The 9652-nt window shown below is 33.1% G+C and overlaps 2 protein-coding genes across 2 annotated transcripts; both read right to left on the bottom strand.

Moving 5' to 3' along the window:
• Window positions 1-985: 985 nt before the first annotated feature.
• LOC108227347 (ADP,ATP carrier protein, mitochondrial) lies at window positions 986-3901 on the bottom strand. The gene is made up of 4 exons (XM_017402446.2): window positions 3767-3901; window positions 2197-2699; window positions 1721-2092; window positions 986-1544 (listed from the first exon to the last, which is right to left on the bottom strand). The coding sequence occupies exons 2-4, from the start codon at window positions 2677-2679 to the stop codon at window positions 1248-1250; spliced, it is 1152 nt and encodes a 383-aa protein (XP_017257935.1). The 5' UTR covers window positions 2680-2699; window positions 3767-3901; the 3' UTR covers window positions 986-1247.
• A 2008-nt stretch (window positions 3902-5909) lies between these two features.
• LOC108227291 (uncharacterized) lies at window positions 5910-8079 on the bottom strand. The gene is made up of 2 exons (XM_017402361.2): window positions 7951-8079; window positions 5910-7500 (listed from the first exon to the last, which is right to left on the bottom strand). The coding sequence occupies exon 2, from the start codon at window positions 7458-7460 to the stop codon at window positions 6150-6152; it is 1311 nt and encodes a 436-aa protein (XP_017257850.1). The 5' UTR covers window positions 7461-7500; window positions 7951-8079; the 3' UTR covers window positions 5910-6149.
• Window positions 8080-9652: the final 1573 nt, after the last annotated feature.

Genomic DNA, 9652 nt, shown 5'->3' with positions numbered 1-9652 from the left:
GTATGTTTATACTTTCTTAATAAAAAACTATAATTAATTTTTTACATACTAATACTCGTCATATTTTTATAAGTAAATTTATTAACATTTACTTATATTACATTTTCATAGTCAAAATCTCTGTTTAAAAAATCAATGAATAATCATAATTAATCACCACTTAATCCATGTTTCGTAGTTCACTGAATTGATTTTTGATACAATTATTTACATAATCATCCAATTAATCCCGCTCAATCTAATTAATCATTAATTAATGTTCCATAGTTCACTAAACTGACTTTTAATCAAATTATTTACATAATTATCCAATTAATTATTCATTAATCTTTATTTTATTACTCATATGATTATGTCCTATTCTCAATTTGTACAACACTGGTCAAAATAATAGATATGAATTCAACAATATTACATAATTTGATTAAAAGAATTCACAAAGATAATATAAAAATTCAAAAAATAAACTAAAGTGATTCAACAAAACAATTGACAAAAAAACAATGATAGAAAAGTATTTTTTATCTTGATGAAATTTATAATTAGAAAATATAATTTTATACAAAAGTTCTATCTCTAATCCTGATTTTTTTTAAATATATATACTAGAGCAACAAGCAGAACTACAGACGGAATTCAAAAAGAAATAGAACCACAAGAAAATCATGGAGCAGAAAAAATTAAAACAAGAAAACAAATAACCAAAGATAAGATAGGACTTTCAAACTAAACATAAGATAATATAAAAATTCAAAAAATAAACTAAAGTGATTCAATAAAACAATTTACAAAAAACAGTGATAGAAAAGTTCGATGAAATTTATAATTAGAAAATATCATTTTATACAAAAGGTCCATCTCTGATCCTGATTTTTCTTTAAATAAATCATAAACTAGAGCAACAAGCAGAGCTACAACGCAATTCAAGAAAAGATAGAACGACTAGAAAATCACGGAGCAGAAAAAATTAAACCAAGACAACAAATAACAAAACATAAGATAGGACTTTCAAACTACTATAAATAAATTTCGGAACACTTGAGCTCAAAATAGCTTCCGCAGTTATCAGGTTTGTGTAACAAAAATACCCAGTGATAAGGGTCATGTTTAAAACTAGACACCAAGTCTAGTTATTTGAATATTAATGCTCTGTTTGCATGTTCTTAATTCAGACTTTGAAAAGGAAAAGATTTTCATCACCATCTACGGCTACAATAAAATAAAAAAGGGAGAACAAATCCTCCAGTTTAGGCTCCACCTGATCCGAATTTCTTGCCGAACACAATGACCTGTAGCTTGTCGTACCCTGCAAGCACACCAGCACCAGCAACTGCACGGAGAATGTTAGCACCAGCACCCTTGAACAGAGATTTAGCACCCTCATTCTTCAAAATCTGGGTGAATGCATCTAGGGAACTCTTGTACTTCACAGCTTCACCAGATGTCATCATCATTCTTCTACGGACAGTGTCAATGGGGTAGGAGGCAAGTCCAGCACCATTTGTGATCACCCAACCGAGTGCAAAACTAGCAAAGAAACTATCCTGAATGCCCATATAGGATACAGAAGTGCATGTCAGTAAAAAAGTCATATATGTAGCTTACTAGGCAAAAATAAGCAAATAATTAATATTCCAACTACCATGAGAAAAACATATTATAAGGGTTATGAATTGGGAAGTACATCCATGGCAACAAACAATTAAGGATATACACTGACCTGCAACTTTCCAGTGAGAAGAACTGGTTTCAAGGAGTCATACATTCCAAAGTACAAACCACGGTACACAATGATACCAACACAAGAAATGTTGAATCCACGGTAGAGCCCAGCAATACCATCTGAAGCAAGAGTCTTCTTGTAAACATCAACCAATCCATTGAACTGTCTCTCTCCACCCTTCTTTGCTGCCTTGGCATCATTTGCAAGACGAGTTCTAGCATAATCCAAGGAGTAAACAAAGAGTAGGGAAGATGCACCAGCAGCACCACCTGATCCCAGGTTTCCAGCAAACCATTTCCAGTAACCATCACGGTCCTTCTTGAAATTGAATAGGCTCTTAAAGTAATCTTTGAACGCAAAGTTCAAAGCCTACAGAAAAGAACAATCATTACCAATGTTTCTAAATTAAAAGAAACAGCAAATTGTGGATCAAAATGTTCACAAAAAGTTACAAAGACAAAATGAAGAAAAACCTGAGTGGGGAAGTAACGGATAACATTGGCAGTGTTTCCTCTCCATAGAGATCCAAAACCTTCTTCCTTGATTGTTCTACTGAAACATTCACCAATACCTTTGTATGGTTCAGAAAGACGACCAGTCTTGAGCATCTCATCTTGGTTCTGAATAAGAAGTTTCACACGCTCAATGGGAGCAGCAGCAGTCTTGGACACTGCAGCTGAGACACCACCCATGAGAAAATCAATGGCAAAACCTGCAAGCCCTTTCTCAGCAGGAGCTTGAACAAAGATAGGTGAAGCGTTGGCAGCAATTAGATCCCTGGATACACATGTCTGGGGGTATTGAAATCCTGCATTTGTGTAGTTTCCATAGGCAAACTGGGTTCGCTGTGCAGGTGCTCCATAGCGGCTCCTAACATCTTGTGATAGGCTGGAACTAACATGGAACTGTCCAGCCAACTTGTGAGCAACAGTTGGGAAGTGCTTCTGATCAGCCATCACTTCAAGAAAATGAATTCCTGCATATAGCAAACCAAATGAGTCATATTAAAACAATTACGTTCATATGTGTGTGTGTCGAAGTAGAACAAAAATATTCATGCAAGTTTCATAGAAGGATAAAAACAAAAAACAGATAAATTAAAAGAAAACAGGGACTACTGAAAAAAAGATGCACTACAAACATGTAAACACTAAACTGATGAGTGATGACAGTACCTAAATTTAGAGTGACAACAATACACATTCAGTAATACAACAACAAAAAGAACAAAAAATATTAAAAATAGGAGCATCACTTCTTCCTCTAAACAAGATAAATACCCATAAACAAAAATTGAAAAGCATACACAATTGTCCTTTACATACAATGGAAACAGATGAGTGGCAGCCTGGCAGTCACCATAAAAAATATATACATACCAGCAATTTTTTTTTAATAAATTTGCAAAATCATGACTCCGAAATTGATAAAGCAGTATCTTGAACTAACATTATATCTTCAAGTACGTGAAATTCTTTTTAAAAATTCAAACACAAGTGAAAGTTTAGACTGGAAAATAACAAAGATATGAGAGGCACTCCTACAGTCAACATACACAATAATTCAGGTATTCCAAAACATGGCAGCTATTCGGACTAAAAAAGTCAGATTCAAATGAAATACATATAGATCTAATCCCGAAACTAAACATTGCTCATAGACTTCGCTAAAAACACACATCACAACTCTATACAACAGATTTCATTTCTTGTTCAAATATAAACTTCAATAAAACATGTCAATACATAAAATAACAAATCTCTAGCCAAACATCAGCACAAGATCACAAATCAAATACAAATAATTCAGCCTAAACACAAACAATTCAGATCAACAGTAAAAACCGATACGATCTGACAAGAAAACACATAATTTACATCAAACAAACACAGATCTACACTATACGCTTCATCACATCAACACAGCACATACAATTAATCGAAAAATGAAAACAAAAAGAGCATAAACAAGACATTTAGCGATGAAATCGGAGAAGAAGAACAAGACTGTATAGATACAAAGTTAATGTTTCTGTAAGTATACCTTCTGCCTCGAGAAGCACGCAGCCGAGAGAGAGCCGAAATGAGAGAGAAAGAGAAGGCAAATCAGGGTTAGCAGAGGCCAAAATGTGTGGAGCTATTTATATACGAGTAATGGGGTGATATAAATGGGCCGAGCTTTAGGGATATTTGTAGGGGCTGGGTTGGGTTGGATTCACTGTTTCTCGGAGCTGGCTTATGACTTTGGGCTTCTTTCTGTTTCAGCCGTCGGATTAGGTTTGACTTTTGTTTGACCAGTGTTTGTTTTTGAATTTTCTTTTGGCAGGTGCCTAAATTTGTGGATGTCTAGAAGTTTCGATTTGGTCTTATTTCTCCTTAAAATTACACATTTTGATCGCATCAGAAATGTCATTTTAAAAAAGGAAATTATAAATAAAAAATAATGATTTTATTTATAAACATTTAAATAATACTTTGAAGGGAATTTATCAAAAATGTCACTTCTTCTAATTTTTTTGCGATCTAGTATCTTTTGAGAAAAATTGCAAAAATACTAACTTTTTTGAAAATATTTGCAAAAATACAGTTTGCAACTATATGCCACCAGATGCAACTTCAACTTCAGTTAATTGGTCCCGCACCTGATTGCGAATATGGTTGCATCTGGTTACAAGTATGATTGCATGTCGTTGCAAAAAGTTGCATACAATATTTTTACAAATATTTTCAAAAGTTTGATGTTTTTGTAAAATATTTAAAAAAGATGTAGTATATATTTGTAAAAATAATTTCGACCTTAGGTAATTTAACTGTATGGACACGGTATATCACGTGTCATAAAGTAAATTTAGTAATACCTTCACTTTCTTTTTTACAAGAAAAGTATGAAAGTTTTTGAAAAATCAATTAATATTGTATATATTTGGTATTTCACTCGGTCTGGATTTTCTAAGTCGGAAACAGTTTATTCATATACATGTGCTTCCAACTTATAAGTTAGAGTCTAAAAACTTGAAAATCCTACCTTTTTTAGCGATGTTTTTTATTTTAAAAAATTTTAATTTTATAAACATGTGAAGGATCATTTTAAAATAATCTATGATATTTTATTATTATATTTCTAATTTTTATACCCGAAAATTATAAATATCAAATAAAAATTATTCAAGCGCATAATTTAAAAATTATTTTTCACTTATATATAAATTCGAATAAACATTTTTTTTTTAGATCAAGCAAACGTGCATGTAGATTACACCTATGCAAAGATAGGTTATACGGGCATTATAAAATATACAACTAGAAAATTCAATAACTAGGTGGCTAGAGCGTGATAAAATTTGACACGACTCTTCTGTTAGAAGAATAGCTTTACATCAAAGTATAAAAAAATAGTTTCATTCATATATTAATACAAGCCTGAAAGTTCTTTCAAAGGTGACTAGCTGCAAGCATGTAAAGCCAGCCAGCCCAATGGAGTACAGAGTGGCCAGTGCCCCCAAATTCTCTAAATTCTAATATATAGAATATGTTTTTATATCTTGCCCACAAATTCCTGAGGGGGGGCATGCTAAAATTTGGTTACCTCAAGAATGATTCAAGTTTAAGCCACAGAATGAAGTTACTTCTTTTCATATAAATACACTCTTGCAGAGTATTGAACATTTAGAAAAGTACACAGCAGTGACGAGAAATTGAATATGAACACAATGATCCAACTGTAATTTACACATTCGGCAGAAAAATGGAGTCCTGTGCTTTCACAAGTTTACTGCGATCAAACATAACTGAAGAAAGATTTCTAAATATTTGAATCAGAATGAAGAGGACAATTTAACTCCGAAATATAGAATTAAGAACCAGAAGGAATATTAGCTCTATATGTAAATCCTAAAGTCCTGAGAAGGCCACTAACAGAGTACTGGAACCCTGCTAGAGTACTTATATATCTTCCAAACTGGGTGCAAAGATGGACTCCAAATACTTGCACATCAGTGATCATAAATGCTGAATATTTAAAAGCAACAAAGGATAGAGAGTTGCTGAGAGGTGCATCATGCATTATTCATAGTCAATGGTAACATGTTTTTGTGTATCAAAATGTCTTAAACTCAAACCAAATATTCACCAAAAGGCACAGGCATCATTTAATTCATTTTATGGATTTCTGACTATGATCCTTTAAATGCCAAAATGCAATAGAATTTTTTTAAAAAAAAACATGATAATCAATCTTGCTAAATTTTACACGAGAGAACTCTCAACAAGATGAATACACACAGTCTAATGAACTCTAGTACACTGAATGTGAATCTTGGGATTTGATGCACTTCATATGCTACTGCACACCTTGGTAGTTTTTTCCCAGGATACAAATAAGGATGTTATTATATATAAAATAAAAGAACATAAGCAACTTCATAAAACTATAAATGTCTGCCTAAATCAATCTGATTTTTTACTTGTTGTCTGTTGGGGTTATGTATCTGATTGACTGACGGTCCTTGATTTCCTGAGTCCATCTCCACTACTTTATGCTTCAGCTGCATTGCCATTCGTTCATTCTCCAACAACATCCTCTCATTCTCTAACTTTGAAATCTCCAACTCCGTGTTCTTTTTCTCACAAAACCTCTCCCACTTGAAGCGTCGTTTCTGCAGCTCAAAAGACTCAGCTTGGATGCTAACTCGCTGGTCTTGTAGTTCCAGCATTTTCTTTTTGGCCCACACTGTTTGTTCCCATTTTGACTTTGTCGGGTCTTCAAAAAATCTAGCTACCTCAGCTTGGAATCCATCTTCATGTGCATTTGCTCTACCAAATGTCTCAAAATCTTGATCAGCAGGATTATCGTTTTCACTGTCAGAGTCACCATCATCATCTTCAGAATCTTCTTCAGCTTCTGCCTCTGAAACATTATTCTCTTTTGAACATTGAACATTCGGTAAAGAATGAGTTTGCAAATCAAGTTCAGCACAGTTGGGTATCGGTTGTCCATTATGGTAAGCACACATTTCCTGGTAAAACAAATGCTTTGAGCTTAAGATTTTCTTGACATCCTCCTTCATCTTACTAGAGAGTTGTGGCATTGAGTCCATAAGAGAAGGGGTTTCTACCACTCTACAAGACATTCCCCTTCCAAGAATGTCATTCAATCTCTTGTATCTCTTGTTCAAATCATTAAACTTATCTTCACACTGCTGAGGTGAAACATAACACCCTTTACTTATCATTATCTTCGAAACAGTTTTCCATTTCCCCTTCTTTTGTAACATACCAGAGCTCCTTTTCGTCCCCTTAAAACCATCCAGACTGCCATCATCACCAACACAAGCAACCACTTGTATCAAAAGCCTCACAATCATATCCGTCCATTTCATTCGCTGCCACGGCGACCCCTTTTTTCCCTTGGCCCCACTAGAATTCTCTCCATTCCCATCCTCAAAATTCGGCTCATCCTCCTCACTCACACTGTGATGATTCACAGCATTAACACATGCAACATTGCCTCTTCCAAAACTCATTGAGAAACTCTTGGGGTTGAGACCTTTCCCATCCATGAATCTAATCGACCGATCATCGTCATTGCCTCCTAACATATTCATAGTAGACGGCATTTGATGTTGAGTCGACGACTGACCCAACTGAGACTGCTGACGCTGCTGAACCGGAGACTCAAGGTCAATAAAACCTACACTCGGACCCAGCAAGAACCCACTACCAACAGAAGTATTATCCATTACCCGACAATAAGTTCCAATCCAGAATCCCACAAATGCTCTATTCAATACATTGAAAACAAGTATTTATCCGATCCAATAAATGCTCTATTCTATATATCAATAAACAACAAAACACATAACACCTCTCTAATTTAACCGTATTCAAAAAGCAAGAATCAACCACTATGTTAAATTTGGTATATGCACAACAGACCAATCAGCTAATTTGGGTCAAATTCAATTAAATTCAACAACAAAGCATGATCACTCAAATCCAACACCTACCCAGAACTTTAAATACCCTAAAAACAATAGATGCACATACAAAGCAAGAAACAATACAAGAAGAACTAGAAAGCTTCAATCTTTATTGTCCTTTCTTCAAGTAAAAACTTAAACACAGCCTAAGATGACACTGAAAGTATAGAAATGAACAAATACAACAGATTACAAATCACAAAATTACAAGGAAAAGACTGGATGATACGCAAAGCGTTGAGCTTATTACCTTTGTCTAAGTCCACATCTGTGAATCAAATGAAGAGAATTTGACTCGGAGAGAGTTCGGGAGTTTTAATTGGATTATTAGGGTAATTTTGAGTCTATTTGAAACTGTAGTAATTGTGCTGTTGCCTACCGAAATTTATTAAAAGAATAATGTGGTTTAAATCCGCCGTCAACAAAATATTTGTTTAGCTGCTTTTATTAATTTACTCAAAAAACACTGCTTTTATAAATAATTTTTAATTTTTTAGTCATGTACTCCCTCCGTCCCACCAGGTTCTTTACGTTACTTTTCGGCACGCATTTTGAGACTCCAATAAAATATAGTTCTATAATGTGTTTTTTTGAAAAAAAATCCTGAAAAAAAGTTTGACGTTTAAACTATTATTCAAAAAAAAATAATTTAAAAAAAGGTTATTGAACTATACTTTATAAGAGCCTCAAAATGCGTGCAAACAGTGAACGTAAACTTCCTGCTGGGACGGAGGGAGTAATACATATTGCAATATAAATAATCAAGTTAGAGCATCTAAAATGGACTTGTAATATTTATGTAAAATTTGTGCGAGAAGACATTTTTCTTTGATGGTAATGATTATATTGATTGAATGTATTTTAGAACTAGTACTTTATAAATAAAATGTTATTGTTTTAATATAATAATCGATGAGGCGGCATTTGTTATATAATTCGACAAATAAAGTTATCCAAAAGGTTTTGCTAAAATTGTAGATAAGGAAATTGTATGGTTACAAAGTAATATCCTGAGAAGACTATTCATAGTTTTTTATTTTTCGTAGCCAATTCATTTAGTTAAGGGTTTTTTATGGTTGAAGTTGCTCTTAGAATGTACTCTCTACGTCCCTTTTATATGTTCATTTTCAAAATAAATTTTGTTCCTATTTACATATTCATTTACTGAAAACAAAAAAATTAAAGATAGTTTTTCAAATTTATCCCCATAATTTCTAAGGTTTGACTTATTTAAAACTTAGTTGAATTCACGTTTTCAAGTCATTAATTATGGGTACTATCATTTTCAAGACATCAATTAGAGGTATGTCAAGAAAAAAGTTTATAGAAACAATTATTCCCTGATATGTGTTTTTTTTTTTCAAAATGAACATGAAAATGGGGATAGAGGGAGTATTTTTTTAATTTAGACTATAGCTGATTGATCAATTGACACATAATTTAGTTAGATTGTTAGTATTTGTGATAATTTGATCGTTTTTTTTAATTTATTGGTAATGGTTATTAGATTAAGATATTGTGATGGTTGTTAGTTTACATTAAGATGTTTGTGATGATTGTTGGTTTGGATGTTATTGATTTGCTACAAATATTAGTTTTGATAATTTGTTAATGGTGGAAACTGATAGGTCCTGCAATGGCAGTAGTAAAAAATAGAGTTTAATAACGACCCAGCTGCAAAAATAACAACAGGAACTAATCATTATTTACCCATAAAAATGATTGAAATTGATAAAAAAAAGGATGATTACATTTATAGATAATTACGACCATCATCTTAATTACAACAAGAGAGTGAGTGTGTTGGGAAGATGTGCAATGAAAGAGAGTCGGCTAATCGACTCACCCCTCCTAGCCAGACTAATTTGATCATTCCAAAATAGATAATTACAACAGTTAGATTAGGTCTTGATCGATCCAAAAAGTGATTTTGTTGATGGTGATTTTATGAA

Source organism: Daucus carota, chromosome 1 (genome assembly GCF_001625215.2).
Source record: "Daucus carota subsp. sativus chromosome 1, DH1 v3.0, whole genome shotgun sequence".
In the NCBI taxonomy this organism is placed as follows: domain Eukaryota; kingdom Viridiplantae; phylum Streptophyta; class Magnoliopsida; order Apiales; family Apiaceae; genus Daucus; species Daucus carota.
This window is presented reverse-complemented; position numbering and strand designations above follow the sequence as displayed.

What these genes read in the sequence shown, in the direction of transcription:
- LOC108227291 (XM_017402361.2), bottom strand. Translation starts at nt 7,460, where the DNA reads ATGGATAATACTTCTGTTGGTAGTGGGTTCTTGCTGGGTCCGAGTGTA.
- LOC108227347 (XM_017402446.2), bottom strand. Translation starts at nt 2,679, where the DNA reads ATGGCTGATCAGAAGCACTTCCCAACTGTTGCTCACAAGTTGGCTGGA. An exon ending in TCCGTTACTTCCCCACTCAG is followed by an intron (nt 2,093 to 2,196) that starts GTTTTTCTTCAT and finishes TCTTTTCTGTAG; the next exon opens with GCTTTGAACTTTGCGTTCAA. An exon ending in TTCTCACTGGAAAGTTGCAG is followed by an intron (nt 1,545 to 1,720) that starts GTCAGTGTATAT and finishes ATGGGCATTCAG; the next exon opens with GATAGTTTCTTTGCTAGTTT.